The 20910-nt window shown below is 40.6% G+C and overlaps 1 protein-coding gene across 5 annotated transcripts in view; it reads right to left on the reverse strand.

The window, feature by feature from the left end:
• Positions 1 to 1236: 1236 nt before the first annotated feature.
• MED1 (mediator complex subunit 1) overlaps positions 1237 to 20910 on the reverse strand; it is a 41115-nt gene continuing 21441 nt past the window's right edge. For 3 of the 5 annotated variants that reach the window (XM_044447043.1, XM_044447044.1, XM_044447045.1), the window contains 7 exons: positions 20558 to 20669; positions 18633 to 18757; positions 17468 to 17586; positions 14395 to 14596; positions 9606 to 9701; positions 9389 to 9494; positions 1237 to 7580 (listed from right to left, as the gene is read on the reverse strand). In XM_044447043.1, the coding sequence (XP_044302978.1) occupies positions 4316 to 7580; positions 9389 to 9494; positions 9606 to 9701; positions 14395 to 14596; positions 17468 to 17586; positions 18633 to 18757; positions 20558 to 20669 (4025 nt within the window). In that variant the 3' untranslated portion in view covers positions 1237 to 4315. The remainder of the gene's footprint in view (positions 7581 to 9388; positions 9495 to 9605; positions 9702 to 14394; positions 14597 to 17467; positions 17587 to 18632; positions 18758 to 20557; positions 20670 to 20910) is intronic. The other 2 variants (XM_044447048.1, XM_044447047.1) reach the window with 2 other exon arrangements.

Here is a 20910-nt window from a genome sequence, read left to right on the forward strand (position 1 = left end):
TACCTATTTATATAATCCAACATATCTTGGGGCTTCTAGGACTTAGAATATCGTGTCTTAACATATATTAGATCTTTTCTCACTCATCTCTCCACAGATTATCCGTAATTTCTCTGTTTTTGCTACATTCTGATTTTGTATGATTCACTTAACCCTGCATCTTCATTTTCCGGAAATAAAGTAGAACATTTCTTTGACTGTAGTAGGGGCACATACATATTTTTACCAAGGTCATTGTAAACATCTCTCTTTGAAGATGGATGACATCACCAGTGGTCAATATAAAATTTGACTTATTACAAATACAGAATCTGAGAACTCTAACACAAATGTAAACTTTTTTTTCATAAAGATTCATGAACAGTATCTGCATTAATATGGTTAACTAAGGAACTGGTGTAATTACCCATGGGAAATGATTGAAACAGCCCCCCTCAGTTATTCCTTTCAAAAGTTCACAGCGATTTGGCAAATGCAGGTGAATGGGTATGGGGCTAGATTTCACCTTCCAATTCGAGCATTGTGGGGAACCCAAGCATTGCCAAGGAAAATTCCGGGTTACGTATTCCGTTTAGGACTTCTCATGGATGTCAGGTCTCACTATTGCTCCAAATGAAGAGACTAAATCATAGAACTTACCCAATATTTCTCAGCAGTTGCATGTTGTAAGTTAACACAGAACTGGGCAAGTTGTCTTCCAAAGAACCCTATTACCCACTATTGCCTCCATGATACCCAGAAGTTTCGTATCAGTGATGGAAAAAGAGTATGAACTGTATTTGCATCATACTGTACTCGGGATTCTATTTCTTTTAACCACAAATAAGAGATTTCAAGAACACTGACGAAAAATGTAGCACTGAGAAAATCATGTAGCAGCTAAAGCAAAGACATGTAGTGATTAGGACACATCACATCTGCAGTAAGCCCTGGATTTTCACACAGGCACCCCCACAAATGGGGAAACTAGGAGTGTAATAAAAATTGAGCATACTACATTGATTGAAGTTGCAGATCAATAAACCTCCTGGAAATGCGACTGTGTAATTTTGTTATTAGTCAGCATCTACCAAAGTTAATACTAAATGAATATTCAACAGTTGTAGTGATAGGGTCAAACTTTCGGCCTTGTAATAGTTTTGAAATAAATATTTCAAAGGAGGATTCTCTTTCCTTCCTACAGAACTTTCTTCAGGCAGAAAATGGTTTAAGTGCAGTAACCGAGAAGAAGCAAAATTTTTTTACCAAACAGATTTATTGGCATGTAAAACCAACATGTGATTTGAAATACTTTCAAAAAATGCTAAGAACACATTACATTCCTCTGCTCACTCCACTGGTCACCAGAAGCAGCATTTCCACAGTTGTTCACAAAATAAGATTAAAGGACATACTATTTACATTAAGAGGAAAAAGCCAATCCTTTAATTATGAACAGCTCCAGCCAAAATTAAAAGGTTTGGTTGTTTCCCATTTCCCATTGTTTACTTTGTCTTTACAATACTGAAAGATGTAAAATATTGTGAACAATTAAATGCACTTTTAGAAATACACATGAGATCGTTTAACACAGAAGGGGATGGTGCGATACTGACATTTGTGTCCCAATTCTAACTGGTGAAACTTATTTTAATCGCTACCTTGCATCATTCCTGAGGGGATGGGGGACACCACTGCTCAGGGGAAATAATATTCATATTAAAAACAGTTTCTAAAACTTTACAACAGTCTGTTTAAATGACAGTTTTCAAAGTCATTTTTTCATTTCTTGGTATGACGGCAAGCTTTGGACCTGCATCAAACTCATTTGGCTCAATTCAAACTATATAAAAATTATCCAATAGGATACAATGTGTCCCATTCCCTCTTCCCCACCTTCCTCTGGGCACTCAATTACCTATAGGGAAGGAAGGGCATTTAATTCCTTCTAATTGTCTACCACAGAATTCCTTTGTACTGGGGTAGAACTGTTATGATCATTAGGGAACTCCTTCACAACTGGGTGCTGCTCATGTGCACTGTATTAAGTCTTTTTTAAGCCTGAAAAAGTGTTTTGCTTAACTCAGAAACCTGCTACTCAATCAAGTTGTCCATTTGTAAAGTATAACAGAAATAATTTTGCATGTTTGACTTTGGACCCCAAACCATTCAAAGGTCTAGTAGGATCATGGTGCAAGACCCAATATAATCCCTCATTTACTCTTTTAGAATATAAAATATAGAGTATCAGAGTGTAAGACCAACTGTATCCATGCTGTTCATAATCCTGCCAATACTTTCAACAATTCCATGCAAGTTGCAAAGGATAGCAACATTGATAAAAACTGTTTCATTATGAAAACACCATTCAGATGCTGCTAGGATACATCAAGGTTACGTAAGGCCTTGAACAGCCTTCCATTTTGAGAATTGCACACTGTTGTTTAGAACCCACATTCCCCAAACAAATACTATGGTAATTAAACAGATGACAAGCTGCTGAGGACTGGACCAATACAGAATTACATTCTATGATGTGGTTCCACTGTAAGGGGAGTCACAATTTAAAAAATACCTTGGTGTTTTATAGGCCCTGTGCACATTCCACAATCAGTCTCCTGCAATAAGAAAGACATGTCACTTGTTCTGAATTTATTTTTCATACCCTGGAAACATTTGAAGTGGGAATGTGAATCAGAGAAAGCCTGGACAGTTTTCTATGTTTCACCTCTCTTATATCTTCATTACTAAAGAGAATCCATGGTTGGACAAACCCAACATATACTAGCCTGTAAGGGTACTAACAATTAGGGATGCATGGTTAGCTACCAGATAGACTTAAAGCCAATGCTGTGCTTGTGGGTGACTGTATACTGTCTATGTCCAATCCAGACATTCTGATACACATACGAATCTCTATGTGATATGATGTCACCCTACTCTCTGGAATACTGGGTGATGTTTCATATAAAGATACATGAAAATGAGGCATCAGCTGTCAAACAGAGATCCATCTTTATACTGACTCAGGTCTATGATAAAGCAGAACAGGGTAAATGCTAAGGAGTAATTTTAATTCACTATGATAGCACTAGATACAGAAAGTATGTGGGTAAGTGAAAAGTTCTAGAATGTTTCCTTTAACCTGTAACAACATAGGAACTAGTGTGCACATTTTGCAAACAAAAACTTTAAAAAATGCATATACTCTAGGTTCTTCCTCAATTCAAGTGTAGCAGCTTCCCATATGATTCCAGTAATCTAGGAACCCTGAAGTCATGTGGGTAAATGAAGTAATCATCCCTCCTGGAAGCCAAACCAACATCATCCAAGAAAGCAGCTGCATTATGGGCTCCTCCTATGTGACTTTCAGAGCTTGTACATTTCTGGAGTGGTATGGAAAGAAGCTATCTTCTATCAAAGAGGGAATGGATGCTCACCCATAAGGCCAACATGCTGGACTGATTGAAGCAAAAGGGCCTAATTCCAACTTAAACTGCATTCTCTCCCAGGTAGGTTTTACCTAAATCCAAATTACAGGGGCTCAGAAATCCAAATTTTTACATGCAAGGGACACAAATCTTCCTCTCCTCTTCTCACCAAGATGAAGTCCTTTACTATCCAATTAAAACACAGAAGACATCCATGAAAGCCATCAGAGCTTTTGTGAGTATATTAAAAGAACTATTTTATAACATAAATATTAAGTCAAATGACTGTAAAGATATAACACATCTATACCAAAATACTATATCATCTGGATGAGGGACAAAAATGGCGTTATCTGTTGAACACACAGTTTCTCAGACTTTAGGAGATAGCAATCAGCACCTTAAGAAAGTGAAAGTTACCAGGCACTGATTTATTTCCATTAGCGATATTTTTAATGGAAATATTCTTCCTAACTATGAATAAAATCCAGCCAAGCTTTAATCTTAAATGCTAAAAATGTTAAAAAAATATGCACCAAAATGGAAAAGTTCCTAAAGACCACGGTGCAAGAGAAAAATCTGATTCTATTAAAACATGTAAAATGTTTAGCATATGCCTGAGTTTCAGTTCTATCTTACAAGAGAGTCTGGGGACAAATGGCAGGTCTACAACCTAGCAGTTTGGTACATCAATTCTTTGTGGTAAAGATTTGTATTAGATGGAAGCACCTATGTGTACTCATGTAAGCTTCCAAGAGCTTTAAAAATAAATTGCTTACTAAATTTCATCATGAGAGTTGTCCAAAATGAAAAGGTTTGGTTTTACTTGAACTCATTTTGGTGTTGTGAACATTCACAACTTTAAGAAAATTAAAAATGAAATATCTCTTGCGCCACAAATGTTCTCAATTTCTTATCAGGGCAACATCCATTAGATCATCATCTTCCCCCATCAGAAAATCAGGGCTGGGCCTGGCTGGCCTATCTGATGAAAGAATGGCACTGCTTGTCATAGACAGAGACTGTTCTGACGAGATGGGAGATTTAGACCAGCTTTCTGGCTTAATGCTGTGTGTTTTCTTTTTGTCCCTCTCTTTGTCACGATCCCTGTCCCGGTCTTTATCTTTCACTTTCTTCTTTTCCTTTTTGTGTTTCTTATGCTTTTCTGAGCTATATTCTGGAAGAGGCCTAATTCCATCATCGGAGCTAGGGCTGTTCTGATAGGATTTCTCTGCTATGGATGATCCTGATTCACTCTCACTGTCAATGTTTTGGGGGGTATATGCAGGAGACTTACTGTGGCTGGGAGAACAGCGCTCATGCTTTGGAGTGGATCCACTTATCAATGGTGAACCATAGCTTTTGGAAGACGTCATCTGAGGCCTTAAGCCATCCCCACCTCCTTCCCCAGGTTTTTGCAAGGTAACTTTGGCTTTAATGCTAGGAGAGCCACCGTCATGTTTGCTTATTATTATCTTAGCCACTCCAGTGCTTCCAACATTCTTTGAATCAGATGTCTTCTTGGAAGAGTCAGAGGAACCTCCTGAAACAGAAACTTTGGATTTCTCCTTATCAGTTCTTTCCCGTTTTCCCTGCAGTTCACCTCCAGACAAGTTATGTTTAGAAGACATGGAGTGACTCGAGGAACTGGAACTCTGAACCATCTGTCCGTCCATTGAGTCTTCTCCACCAGGACCACTGGTGACGACACCATGCTTGAGCTTGTCAATGACGGCAGTCAGAGATGGCTTTTTGTTGCGGCTTGGGGACTTGCCTTTGGAACTCCCGTGTTGATTTTGTGATGAAGACATGGAGGAGCTGCCTGAAGAAAAGGAAGATGAAGATCCCACTGAAGAATTTGAAGAAGTGGGTGGCTTCTGAGACATGGAACTGGAGGATCCCATCCCGGAAGAGGACTTCATGCTTGAGCTGGATCCTGTCCCAGACATGTGTGAGCCTCCAGAACCGGAACTAATAGGGGACTTTGCTTTAGACGACGGGGGAGTACCTGGAACGGGTTTCATCGGAGAGGCCAGCTTGTCAGAACCGCCCGAGGGTCTAGAATGAGAAGGAGAAATGTTTGGTTTACTCATGGAAGGGTTCATAAGCGATGAAGGCTTCCCTTGAGGTTTGATCTTGGTACCTCCAGAGCCGCTGCTGAGGCCGTGTTTTGTGATGGGGGAGGACCCAGGCTTGCCCACTGATTGGGTGGAGCTTTTGGACTGACCTGATCCAGAGCCGCCTTGGCCCGAGTAGAGGCTGCTGCTCATCTTGGAACCAGAAGACCCATCCGACTTGCTGCTCTTTATTTTGCTAGAGGTCGATGAGGAAGACGAAGAGGACGAGGATGATGATGACGATGATGAAGAAGAAGAGGAGGAATGACTGTGATGACCTTTGCTACTCAAAGAGGAGACTGAGCCGCTGCTTGTATACTGCCCATGAGAAGGTTTGCCAACAGTCACAGTTCCCTTGGGGATCTGGATGGTGATTTTGGGGATGGGAGGAGTAGCTACCCCTGGGGGTGTTTGAGACCTCCCTGAACTTCCAGGAGATTTTGAGCCACCTGTGCTTGCTGGTGGGGTGAAAGGCCTGGTGGATGAACTATGAGAGGGAGATTTGCCTTCTGGCTCCACCTTCCTTCTCTTCTGGACCTTTTCTTTACTCTTCCCATCACTGGATGGGGTGCGGCTGCGTTTTCCACCCTTGCCATCCAGCCCAGGACCTGTTAAAGAACTCCCGGATCCGTTACCCTCTTTGACCCGCTTCTGTGACTTCTCCTTCCCCATATCTCCTGTGCTCAGTAAAGGGCTCTGGCTTCCACTATGATGCTCCATAACATCAGAGGCTCCCAGAGCCTTGCTGGCAGCAGTGATAATACTAAAGTCAACTGTGTCCGCTTGGCTGCTTGCCTTGAACTTATTCTCCCCTCCATCTCCCCCCAGCACTTGCACGCCCAGAGTACTTATCGTTTGTGGTGTAAAGCCTTTGAAGTCATCCGCATCTCCACTTTGGCTGCTATCATCAAAATATTCTTCTCCAAAACCACTTTGACTCTGGCTGTTCAGGAGGTCAGGGTTGAAATCAACTCCATCGGGGAAAAACTGATTTGAAGAATCACTGTTTGGACTCACAGTGGCATCAGCAATCAGTTCAGCTGGATCTGTGTAAGGATTTTCACTGTTGTTTGACTGAAAGACATCAGGATCAAAGAGGGCGCTTTGGGAATGTCCTGAACTGGATGAGTCCCTTACTGGTGTTCCAATAGGAGGGCAATCTTCACTGGAGCTTGGCAGCTTGGACGCTTCCTCTGCTATGTCAGAAAGGATGTCTGTGACGTCAGGGCCAATGCTGTCTGAACTGGAGAGTCGGACCATCCTCTGAATACTGGGCTGGGCATGAGGTATAGACTGTGGATAGGTTGTAGGTGGAGTGCTGCATTGACTGGGAGCTGGAGTAATATGGGGAGTATCTAAAGTGTCAGCAGTCATATTGACATCAAAGATGGGATTCTGTGAATCAACGTCCATGGAGAACAGTTCTCTCTGGAAGTCATCTTCAGTTTGATGCTTGGGTTTGTCCACTAGGACACGTGATTTTTTCTTCTTTTGCTTGTTACCCCCTGGCCCCATTTCCATCCTTGGGGAGCCAGAAGATGAGTTCTGCCTTTCAAGTGGGCTGCTCCCATACAGAGTTGAGAAATCTTGAGCTGGATTATCCTTCAACAGGTTCATGAGCATGGGGTGGTTCTTGGTGTTGCTTGCGGGAGATGACACAGGAGGAGGTGTATGGTGTGGAGGAGTAGGACTAGAGCCAATGGTGGTCCCCACATTGCCTGTGATTTGTAGCAAGCTTGTAAGAATGGGGTTCTGAGACACTTTGCTGAAGTCCTCCCCATGGCCCACTGAATCATGCCGTTCTTTTAGGCCCATGCTCATAGTGAACAAGGTGGAAATGGGCCCCCCAGGAAAAGTGCTCGTTGGGGTGGTAGTGCCACTCATTGGGTTGTTGCCAGTGGTCATGCCATAACCTGGGCTGCTAGCGGGTGGGAGGTTCTTCTTTACCATGTCCTCAACTGTCTCAGCGATGAGGGACAAGGCCGGTGTGTCTGCTTGGATTGTCTCAGCCTTTCTCCGAATGGCTCTCATGGTCACAGGAATTGACATGCATCTATAAGACAATGTGCAGGAAAAGTTCATTTAGTGTCATCCTCACTGCCAGTAATTTTCCATAATTATGTTCAAAGTTCTGCTTATTATGAACAAATATAAACAGTGCTGATATCTATAAGTTTAGTCTATTTCTGTATCCCTCAACAGATTCTATGTAAATATGCTCTTGTGTTTCCTTCTAGAGAGAAGGATACAGGCATACTACTCTAGTAAAATTCCCCTGGTCTTTTTTTTTTCATGAGAATGTAATTCCTCAAGTTATAGAGTGAAAAAGTCTAGGATACATAGATGTAGGTGCTACTTGCCTTTTTAATATGACAATATGTATCCTCTAACAATGAAAAACAAATTCTAAACTCAGAATAGTTTCAAGCCATCTAGATACATTTGCATAAGCTATTCCTTTCACCTCTTTCTCCAGGCACAAAGAACAGAAAGCCTTTTTCAAGGCTACTATACAGACTGCATACTATTCTAGGGGATTGATTTCACCCTAGGTAAAGGTATGTATATACACCATTGCTGAAGAACATGTACACTTTAATGCATGGACAGGTATTGAGTGGTCATAACAAAATACAGTGAAATATAAATTGAAGCCATTATTCACCTAATATGGAGTACACACATTCTCTTTATGGAAGTGATCTGCAGAGCAGGCTTCTCCAACCTGGTGCCCTCCAGATATTTTGGACTAGAACTCCTGACCATTGGTCATGCTGACTTGGGCCAATAGGAGTTCATGTCTAAAACATCAGGAAGGTGTTAGGTTGGGGAAAGCTGTTAAAGAGGAAAAATCATGAATGAGTTGCCTTTGCATTGCTGGCTCGAATTCCCACTGTGTAAGGAAAGAAAGTTGTTTTTTTCTTTTCTTTTTATCTGTTTAAACAGCCCACAAAGGAAGAGGCTGAGCCTCTCTCTCCTTTGCTGAACAACAGCAAGCTGAGGAACAATGAATCATTTCCAAACATGCTGCCCTCAGACCTAATTCTTAGCCACAAGAAGCCTTTAAGAACAAGGCATACCTTCTAAGCAAGAACCGATAGGCAACCAGTATGTAGTTTCTCAAAGTGTGGCAACCTAACCCACTTTTAGAAGGACTGTTACTGGGAATAAGAAATGGGGAGAAAAACACAAATGGATGAACTTTCTGCAATACCACAAGTCTTGATTAGAATTATTGTTTTGGAAAGGTAACTGGAATTTAAAGATTTATTTCCGATTTCCATCCTGCCTTTTTCCTACAAAGGGCTCAAGGCAGCTTACATCTCCTCCTTCATCTTATCCCCACGACAACAACCCTGTGGGGTAGGTTGGGCTGAGAGTCTGTGACTGGCCCAAAGTCACCTAGTTGGCTCCATGGCCGAGCGGGGACTAGAACCCAGATCATCTGAGTCCCAGTCCCATGCTCTTAACCACTACAGCACACTGGATGGAAAGCAGAAACAGAGTTGATGCTGTCTGGAAGGAAAGATTCTACTGCAGTATGGAGTGATTAAGCCAAATTAAGGTTTCCACTGTTCCACAAAGACAGAGTAGAACTTCTAGGAGACACAGGTCCCTGTTACTAAGAAGAAGCGCTCTTTGTAGATCTTTACTGCTTTACTGTTCCTGCCAAGAAACATGGCATGAAAGTGGAAAAGGATAGGCTCATATGGTCATATATGGTAGGAGAAGCTAATCAGACTTTCCCCTGACCTTTTCCTCAGTACAACTTTCACTGAAGCACACTGCTCAATGATCAGGTTTATATTTAACCAGTCTCCAAAGATCAGTTTTTGTTCTGGCTTAAGAAGCACGACCTACCTTTGAACAACTTTAGCAATGAAATCATCTGTGCAGATGAGTGCATCAGAGAGCCCTTTATACAATTTGCAATTCACATGGGTAGAATCTTGCACATCCATTACCACTGAAAGACACAGAGGGTTTATTGGGAAGGTGATAAATTGAAAAATAAGGCCATTTTCATCACACACTTGTTTATGCACACATATTTCTGAAAACCCTTCTTGCAACTCACCACAAACTAAGGAGTCATTTACAGGATGCTGGAAGGACACACTGAAACAGGAGTCAGATAGGGGACAGACTTCAAATTGAAGGATTCCAGGAGAATCTGAAAAGACAAAAGAACTTGCTAATATAGAAGAGATATGCTTGCTATGGAAATCCATGCATCCAGAAATAATGTTCCTTCTGGACTGAAGGAAAAAAGTAATTCACACCTCAGGGGAATATATGAGAGACACAGAGAGAGACAGAGACATTCACAACATTCTTTGCAACTAAAATAGGATATCTGGAACATCTGGGATTAAAAGACAAAGCAGTTGGTTAGGGAATAGTTGGTATATTTCTGGGCTGTTGCTTACACAACCATAGGAATATTTATATTGCACTTTGAAAAAACTGGCCTTAATCAAAGCCAATTTGTAAACCGCCCCCCCCCCCCAACTGAATAGGAATCAGAGACTAGTGGATTTGGTTGCTTTAATGAATAGCCTACTTGAGTTGAGCTAGATAGAAATGCTGAAGAGCAAAACAGCAAACGCTAGGGCAGGGGTCGGCGACCCGCAGCTCCGGAGCCGCATGTGGCTCTTGAGCCCCTCTGCTGTGGCTCCGTCGCTCAAAACACATGCCGGCAGAGCCACTGATCTGCTCGAAGCTCCACTCAGGAACACAGAGCTAACTAGTTAAGTGAATCAGCTAGTTAAGTATATCGCTACATTCCTCTGCTAAACAAGCTTCCTGCAGGCTCTCATGTTACATGAAAGCTGCTGAATGAATTCTCTTTGTCCCAATGTAATAATCCGAAGAAAAGTTTCTGAAGAAAACTGAATGTTTAATGATACTGGGTAGATTCATTTGCTTTTACTGCTGACGAACTTATGGGGTTTGCTGTTTAATACATGCAGCCCTTTAGCACTGACTTTGACTCTTCAGGAAGCTGTTCTCCTATTCAAAATATATGAAAGGAGTCCTCCTACTAGTTTATAACGTAAGATTAAAAATAACAGTGTTTAGTGACTGAACAAGAGGTGCAGCTAAATCATAATGAAGATATACATAGCATTAAGGTAAAAAATGATATATGCAGTGTTATCTTCATTTTAGATGTCAAAAGGGTTTTGTGGTTCCCGGTGTTTTCTTTTGTATGTGAAATGTGTTCAAATGGCTCTTTGAGTGTTAAAGGTTGCCAACCCCTGCACTAGGGATACACTTCTAAGAACTATTTCATTGATTTCAATGGGACTGACTTCTCTTTGCAAGTTTTCTGGAAATGTTCTTTTCTTTGAGATTTTCAAATATGTCACAAGAACATGACCCTGCCTCCTCCCTAATCCAATGATCTTCCTGCCCTGCAGCATGGGACAAACTTGCACTCAGTTACCTGATTTATCTTGGTTGTCTTAATGACATGTATGTGTGTGTGCACAAACATTTTTTTTTCCTTTCACGCTTGTGAGGAACCAACATGAGATCAGAAATCTCTACCCAAGTTTGGTAATCTGGATTCCATCAGTTTTTGTTTTGTTTGCCTCTACTTGTCTGATCCAGCTCCCCTTGGACAAAATACAAAGAAACAATCTGCTCATGAAGACAAGGGTCCCCAGCCAGGACTTTGTTTGATCACAGCACCAGAACAGTTCCTGCTATTGAAAAGACCGACTTCATTTAAGTCAAATCTTTTCATACACTGAGAGGGGAATTGTCTGCAGGAACCCTGCAGTGTGGTTTAACCAAATCCCTGAACTTGATTTTACAGTCAATTAGAACAATAATATTCAGTCACGCACAAAATCAATCTGTAGTTCAGCAGCTAGTGTTGACTTCAGAAGTGGAAAACCCAAGTTCAAAATCATTAACTCAATTGACTTGGGCAAATTGTTCTATCTCAGTTAAGCCTACTACACAGTGTTGCTGCAAGGATAAAATGATAAACATCCATGTATGCCACTTAAGACTCCATGGAGGAAAAATGAGATAGAAATAATAAATGTGCATGCTTGACTGAAACATGGGTTTCTTTTATCATTCATTCATTCAACATATATTCCACATCACTTAGTCCAAGGACTCTTGAAGAGGATTACAAAGAAGTAACTAAGAATAATACACAATAAAAACATATATAGTAAGAATATACAACAACAATCTGTAATAAAATATGAATACAGCTGAGGAATCAGGTATGACTAGGTTAAAAAAGTATGTTTAAACAAAAGAACAATATACAACTATATACATTAAAACTGAGCAGTATAAAATCAATTATTAAAATGTCTGGAGAATAATTTTTGCCAGACACCAGAGAGATTATAATGAAGGTGCCATGCAAACTGCTCTTGGAAGGCCCTTCCACAGAAGGGGCATATCCACTGAGAAGGCCCCTCTTCAGAGGAGAGGAACTCGGAGAAGTTCACCTGGCACTGAGTTTATACTCTTTTTGGCGCCAGGTCAAAACCTTTTTATTTGTTATTTCAAAAACTAATATTTTAATGTTCAACAGTCGTTTTTTATTTAATGTAGTTAACTTATATTTCCTGGTTATTTGTTATTTATTATATTGATATGGTTGTTTTATTGAGTTTTTGTTTTAATGATTGTAAGCCGTCCTGAGATGCCATGCATAAGGGACGGCATATAAAAAGTTTTAAATAAATGAATAAATAAAATATGGGACTGGGCTGTATATGTTACAACAAGCACCTTAAATTGGACCCATAGCTCAACTGATAGCCAGTGCAAGTGACATAATATCAGGGTAATAAGGGAGCATGGACTTGCTCACACCAGCAGTCACACTACAAGGGTGGCCCCACATAGAATGCATTACAATAGTTGAGTTGATTGGTTACAACTGCATGTGTGACTGTGGCTAGGCTCTGCCTGTCCAGATAGGGTCACAGGTGGTAAATTAATTGTAGCTGAAAGAAGGCACTCCTAGTCATGGATCCTACCTGAGACTCAAGTGATAGTTTTGGGTCCAGGAATGCCCCCAAGCATCAGACATCGTCCTTCAGGGGGAGTGCCACTCCATCCAGGACAGGTTGAAAGCCCACCCTCTGGGCAAACAGAACATCCACCCACAACACCTCCCTCTTATCTGGATTAAGCATCAATTTATTGGTCCTCATTCAGTCTATTATCAAGCTCAGGCAATGATTCAGGACAGAAACCATCTCACCTGGGTTGGATGAAAACAAAATGTACAGCTGGGTGTACTGATGATGCCTCAGCCTGCACCTCTGAATGACATCTTCCAGAGGTTTAATGAAGCTATCACACAGTATGGGGGACAGTACTGAGCCCTGAGGACCCCTACTGCATAATAGCCATGGGGCAGAGCAACTGTCCCCCAGCACCACTTCCAGGGCATGGCAATGCAGGGCCCCCAACTCCAAGAAGGACACCCTGGTTGATGGTGTCGAAAGCTGCTGGCAGGAGAATCAACAGGGTCATAGTACCCCTGCCCCTTACCTGGCAAAGATCACCTCACAGGACTACCAAAGCAGTCTCCACCACAAACCCCAACCTAAAGCCTGACTAAAATGGATCAAGGGCTGATTTTATATGCTTTTATCTGATCTAGCACTTTTTTCTTAATTGGTCAACACATGTCACATCTACTAACTCAGATTTCCACGTTTCTCTAGAGTCAAACAATTTTACCATCCCTGTTCTACATGGATGGGTCTGAGAGAATACTGATTTGCTTAAGGCAAAAAGTGAATTAATGCTTAGAATTGCATTTAAACTGAGAACTTCCTGATTCATGGCATACACTTTTACTAGCTGTACTATAAAAACTATCCAGCATTTGATTGTGTGATACTGACCTAATTTTTCCAAGTTTATTTATGCTCGTAAAAGAAACTGCTTTGGTTTTCTCTAGAAGGGAACACAGTCTATTGATTTTTAATAAAATAAATATTACTTCTCTGGGTTGTGGACTTTGCCTTAGGGTTTGCCATCTTTTCCTTTATGTTTGCTTGTTTGGCTTCCTGAATACCAGTATGGGATCCTGGTAATTGGACATTTACAGGATATTTGAAATATGTTTGCTTATACTACCGTACACTTTGACAAAGTCAATAAAGATGCAGGCTGCAAGCCTTACCTATCTTACTGGATAACCATGCTAATTTCAGTAGGATTTATCTGGAATTAGCTTGAGGATTACAAATGAAGGCTCAACTGTATGCCTAGAATGGACAGTGTTACAAATTTACATGAGAGAATTCTTATTGCAGAGCTCCTCAAACTGTTATAATGAACCACCCCAAGTAAATACATCTGAGTCACTCTGCATTCAGCTAAGACAAAGCAAGCACTGGACCACATCCAGATTACAAAACCTTTGACTATAATGGCTTCTTCATGAGTAATAAAGCTAGTGTTTGGATCTGTATAGGTTTCATCAGGTAGATATGGAATGGCATATATCCATTAAAAGTTATTTTTGTAGTAGCATAACAGTTATTTCAAGAATTTGCTAATTTTCAGAAAGACAGGTGCACTAAGTGCAGCATGTTTGTAACTTTACTTTTGTAATCTCAGAAGAGTAACAAATATTTGAAGAAAGTATTCTGCCTGAATAATATATAAAAATAGATAGCTTTTTAAACTAATGACTATTTGGCCACATTAGACAGATCTGCAAATTAAAACCATTATCTACTTTTTGTCTTTTATGCTTTGTGATGATCATGTCAATAAATTGTTTGTAATGTCAAACTACAACACAGACCATTAGGACAAATATCTTCCAAAAACACTTCAGGAAATCTTCAGTGAACAGCACTCACCTTCTTTTAAGACTGTTCGCTTGACACAACTGCCTATCAGTGTATTGTAGGCTACCTGGTGCCGGATTATATTGAGGATGAGAGGTACTCGACTAGGGTGGTGAAAAGCAATTTTGCTAAGTAGAGCTCCTTGAAGGCTTCGTCCATCTGGCAAGGGGGCATCTTTGTTGAGGAAATAGCAGTGCTGCTGTCCTGGCAAAGCCTGACATGAAAAAAAACACACACAATCTTTATTACTAGTACAGCATGGATTATTACTACAAAAGAATGTGTAACAAGGAGATGCAAACTGCACCACTACTTAAAATATTCTGTATGCATTTGTCCATTGAAGGATGTGGGGCCCAGTAGTATGCTTTATGTTGCTTTGCAGATGCTTTGCATTATATTCTCCCCAGTTCCGGCAACTGGAGATGACAAGAGTTGTAGTCCAAAATATTTGCAAGACACTAGGCTAGAGAAAGTCTGCCTTAAGCTAAACTGCTCTGTTTGAAGCTCTGTTATATTACCTACTTAGTATAATGGCTAATTTCTTATACTGAGATTAAAAGAGAAAACTTTTTGCCATCTCATTTTTATTGGCACTTCTTTAAAAAATAGCTACTGTGGCATCTTAACCTGCCTCCTGAAAAGAGATACTAAGAAATATTAGTACATAAAGCCTCAAATCAAAAGTGTTCAAAAATAATATTTTGCTGTTCTGACCTATAGTTTTTTTTGCCAAGGGATCACCTCTTTCCATTGAAACCAAGGCCTTATCCAACCCTCATCTGGCAATGAAGAGAAATGGGATCATTACCCTCTGTGACAGAAAACTTTGAGTGTATAGTGCCTATTAGTTTGGAAGGGAAAATGAACCACCCTGACAGAGGGCAGCAGCTTCTGCATATTTACAGACTTTCTAACTAGCCAGAAGTAGACAAGTTTACAAACTGAAACCAAGATACATTTAAAAGAAGTGCAAATATGACCTCAAAGGGACTTGTGGAAATTCTATACTAAATGAGGTCAGTTGACAGGAGAAAGGAAACAGATTGAGGAGGATGGAACAGCAAGAAAGAAGAAGGGTTTGACGTATTCAAACCACTGCAACTTATTGTACATGTTCAGGGAGAAAAAAAAGATGTATGCCTTGAAATAAAAAAATATATATTTTTATATTAGTCAGGACAAAGGAAAGAAAAAAAATACACCTATTACCTTTTCTACCCTCCAAATAACTTTCCTTAAAAATGATAAGGTTCAGGGTTGGATGCAAACTTCAAACCTGAACTCTGTCACTATTTAACACAGCACAGAATAAGAAGTTGATTGGTATCAAAGAAGATGTCCTTTCCCTTTTTGATCCTCCTGTAACTCTTCTAGTCTGAGCAGTACTAAAAGGCTCCTATTCCAGTGTGGCTGAAGAGCACTCCTTTAAGCAGAGTTATTCCAAAATAAGGTAATGATTTCAACTTACTTGGAAGACATCCTAAGTACAAATTAAAATAAAAAGAATGGGCAGCTTTCAGTCCTGAACCAGTGAAGAAAAATGGGACGTGGGAATCTAACAGAACCAGAAGTCAGACAGCCTGTGTAAGGTGTACTTTCAAGCAAGCAGTCACAAGATTGCTGCCTAAAACTCTAGTTGAGAAAAAAGTGGGATATAAATCAAACAAATAAATAAAAGGGAAATGGTTTGCTAGCATGATTGTCTTCTCTAGTAAAAAGTGTAAGGATCCAAGGAAATGTGTATGATGAAGTTTTAAAAAAGCCCTCTTCTCCACACTATAGTAATATGGTGGTAGGGTTCTCAGGTTCAGGGCTAGAGCACAGCAGGAGCTAGGTATCTGAAAAATGGTAAGACAAAACAAGCAGGATTCTTAGAAAAACAACAAAACAATTCCAGGAAGGCTAGAGTCCTGAACAGAAGCATTCCTCTTAAGGGGTGGGAATATCTACAAGTGTCCCTAATTTCAGCCTATATATTTGGTCCATATTTTTCTGAAGTCTCAGTGATGGGTTTTTGTTCTAATTTATAGGTAATACAGGGAAATGGAAAATTTTCGATTGACATTCAATGCACGAATAAACACATTACAAAATACATTTTACGATGAAATGTATTGTACAGGATATGCAATTAATGATGGTAATCGATATTCATTTTATGTCTTGAAGAGAACATCATGAAGGTGCTGTCCATTTCTCTGTACACATTCTGACAGCCTGTTGTGGAAATTCTGTATTGCTCAATGTAACATGTCAAGAGGAATGTCAGCAATTTCCTCTTTAATCCTCCTTTTTAGTTCAGCAATGGTTGCAGGACGTGTGCAGTACCCTTGGCTTTTAAGATGTCCCCACAGAAAAAGAATCACAGACAGTGAGATCTGGGGAACTTGGAGGTCATGGAATGACTCCGTTCAACACTACTTGGGACTTTTTTAAGGCTGAACCCATTTCTTCAAAATTACACGCCCATGTTGTAATCGCATGAGCAGACAGGGCATGATCCTAACTGGTAATGATGCTGCAATTCCCTTTGCGCAAGTCACACTACCATCATTCTTATAAAAGGCTTTTACAGCAAACGCTCATTGCATACCACTCCACTGCTCCATTATAAATAATGGCAATGGGTTCTAAATGAGGTTGCACTGGTTCCAAATGTTCCAATTCCAATGTTGCCAATTCCTAGTTCCAAAATTTCCCGTTTCCCTGTGCCACCCAGCATAAGCCTAAGAAATTCTCTTAAAATAGGATTTCTACAGCTCGGTCCTACCATGTTTAATCAGCAATGATGGAGTAATATTTAGATGACACTGTCATATGATTTTCAATTAAATTATTGAATTAATTAGGATTTTAAAATTTTTAGCCGAGAATGCACCGGGGGTTTTTAAATGTCTTTTTAATTGTTATATTATTATTTATGTATGTTTTTATGTATTCTTTGTGAGCCGCCCTGAGGCTTTGTTGCGATGGGGGCGGCACAGAAATGTTTTAAATAAAAATAAATAAATAAATAAATAAATAAAATATGATTTTTCCAGCCTGCTGCAATTTGTGTTTTGATTTCCACTTGGTAACTTACCGCATAGAAGCGCATATTGTGATTCAATGGTCCAGGGACCTCCTCCTTGGATAGTTCAAACTGTGTGATGAGCTCATACAGGGGTACATATGCTGGAGGGGTATCAAACAATGGGATGCCTGAAGACAGAGAAATCATTATCACCCACCAGAGAAACTTGTTATTTTAAAAAAATATATAAAAAGTAACTATTAGCACACCCTTCATTTGGAACAGAGAGGGTTACAGTACTGGTTCCTATACAATACTGCAATCCTATAATTTCTCTGTGAGGAAGACGCTCACTGCACTTTGGAATTAGAAACTACTGATACTTAACAAACACATATTCCCATTTGGTAAGAGGATGCCAAAAATAAAGAAATTAATATAAAAGAACATTAAAATCACTCTGGTTCCATAGATCCCACACTGAACCGGTAAGACTTGGGACTCAAAAGCTGGATCACTCCTACATTTATGCTAGCAGGACTAGGTGAAATGCAAGCTTTTTCCTTTTTAAATTCTTCCCTGCTAGGCTTCCAGCCTATCAAACCAGCATAATACTGAAATAACCTAAGCAAAGCTTTGTGAGGCTGAAGTAAAAGAACCATAGTACTAAAGGTGATTAAGAAGGCTTGGGTAATCCAAGTTGTGTACCATGGAAAACCATATATTTCTCTATTCCCCAATTTGACATGCTATATACTTCCTGTACCTGCTTACTCTGCATAAAAAGGAAAGCCTGAAAAGAGTTGGGTTTTTTTTAACTCCAAAGGGAATTAAATAAGGCTTACAGAACAGAATCAACCAGGATTAATTTTAGGTGGTCAGAAGGGGCATGGAGAAAAAGGGAAAGGGACATACATTTGTTTGTTCATTCATTCTTTCAATTTGTAGGCCACTACAATAGCCTATATTTATGTCACCTCATTACAAAACTCTGCTCAAGCTTATTTTGATGTTTTACCCTTTTCCAGGCTGTATCATATATTTTCATGTGTATTCAGTAGTGAGGAGAATGAGATGCTTGCTTTGTTTTTAAAAAAACAGACAAAAAAGATTCTTGGGAACTAGTAGTATGGGGACACAGAAAACATCAACTGCTGTCCTATAGGTACGACACTAACATTCTCACCCGTGCCACCAAAACTCAAGCAGCCACTTATCTGACACCATGACTAACCTGTACAGTTCTGAAGTTTCTGAATGAAAGTCCGAGATACTGGAATAGGTCTTGGAAACTTTAAGAAAAAACAGGCTGGCAAATCAACACTGTTGGCACTAGTAACTGAAGAGAAAGAGGGTGTCCTGGAAGAGAAGGGATTGACAGCAGTATTATATCTGAGTTCACAAAATTCTTATATTTGGTATTCCAGAGTAGCCATTTTCACACTCTTTTTGGGGGATATCATTTGAGACACTAATTTTGAGCTGTAATACTGAACTACGGATTCAGAAATTTTGGAAAGTTCAATTTCCCATATGAAATGCTTACATACAGCAATCTTGCTCTGTGTGTCTAAACCAGATCTCAAGTTGATGGTCATATGAAGCAGGAATTTTGTAGAAGGACAATTAGAGAAATTCCTTGGGAAGGGTTGCTAGGCTCTGGATTAGCTAGCATCTAATGGTCAAGCACAGCAGGGATTCTCTGGCACTACCTATCCCTTCTCTTTGTTTAGTCCTTTCACCAGTATCTTGTGAACACGGCAAGCATTGATGAGACCTGCTGCAAACAGTACTTTCAGTGGCTGTCATCCACTTCCTTGCCCTGCAATCCTGCTGCAATCAGCAAAAGCTTGGTGGGGGAGGGAGAACCAGGAACAGGAGTGTATTAGTTGCCTTGTGCTGGGCTTCCAAGACCAATGTGAGGTGGTCCAGCCTACTGCTTGGCTGCGTTACTGCCTGACTAAGTGGTGCTGTGGCTGAGCAGTGGGAAAGCATCTCCTGCCACACAGAGCAACAGCAGGTAGAAATGCCCCCCACTATCCTATTTGGGTACTGCAAGAAGTGAGGGTGGTGCATTTCGTTAAGCCACCTCTGGAGGAACTTGAGCTCCACACACCCCTCCCCATGGCTGCAGGTATACTCAGCTAAGTCTCCCCACAAGGAAGCCTAACCAACCAGACCACCCTGCCCACAGCCACCACACTGAGAGTTCCCTTTCACAGGCACCATCCCACCTGGCAGCAGGAGGATGAGCCATTGTGTGCTAGACACCCCTTCTGAAGAGTTTGAGGGGTGGCACATGGCAGACCCCAAAGGCTTCTTCCTGCAATCCTGCTGATGCCAGTGGAGAGGGAAAGAAGAACTACTTGCAAGCAATCCTGTCCTCCCCTTGGCCCTGCAAAGAGCATGGAGGAAGACAATGTGCAATGTGCTGCTTGGACACTTTGCCAACAATCATGAGCTAGACCCCTTTTTCCTGCTCTGGCCAAGGGGCTCTCTAGCCTTTTGGCTTGCCCATGGCTTAACATTTTCTCTGGGTTTGTTCTGTCAGCATTTTGTTTGACAACGAGGTAAGCCATTGGGTTGGGGGGGGGTCTCTTAACCCCACCACAAGCAATGGGTTGTTGGGGTGGTCTAGGAGACATCCCTCAGGAAACAGGGGTGCTTCAGCTGACAAGCAAAGCTACACCCTTCCATTCCCACAAACCTTTGGTTGTATCTGACTGACTTATTCAGGTTGTTGATTTATTATTGTGAATTGCTGTAAGTGCTATGTGCTTGAGATAGGTAAGCTGCAAACTAATTACAAAGACTGCAGACAGTGAGTTGAAGGAAATTTTAACCCTGAAGCCCTGCCCAACTTCTGCAGTTTTACTGAACTCAGAAGCCTGTTGTTGCAAGCTGCAACAAAAAGCATAATTTGCATTTCAGCTTCACTGATTTCAGCTACATTGAAAAACACTGCTTTAACAAAGAATGGTGTATAGGAAGCTAAAGAAATCACGACAGAAAACTAAGTGTATTTTCAATCTCTGATATTAAGTATTAGTCTACTCCATTATTACAGACTTTCCCAATCCATTAGGCCCAGCCAGTAAGTCAGGAATCCTGAAAGCTGTAGTCCAAAATGTTGGAACAGTACTAGGAAGGGGAAGTTACCCTTTATTGTCCACAGGATGAGATCCCATAATCAAGGGGGCAATTGGAAGTTTGTTCATATTCAAGGTTCCTTCAATTGTAACACATACATTCATGCCCAGAGATCGAGGAACTGAAACAGGAAAGAGAGAGACAGAGTGTGAACATTTCAAAGAACGGTGGCTTCAACAAATCCACTTTAGAGCAATGAGTTATAAATTGTGTACTACACAGTTCATCAGCAGTGTTATTTACTGCCGTCCTAAAAATGGATGTATGAAGTATCTTCTTCAATGGAAGACAGTATCCTTGAATGAATTGTGCCTCTTACTTGCTCCAACAGACACAATACTATGCAAAGCAGACTCATCCAC

Source organism: Varanus komodoensis, unplaced genomic scaffold (genome assembly GCF_004798865.1).
Source record: "Varanus komodoensis strain SLA01 unplaced genomic scaffold, ASM479886v1 scaffold50, whole genome shotgun sequence".
Taxonomy (NCBI): Eukaryota; Metazoa; Chordata; class Lepidosauria; order Squamata; family Varanidae; genus Varanus; species Varanus komodoensis.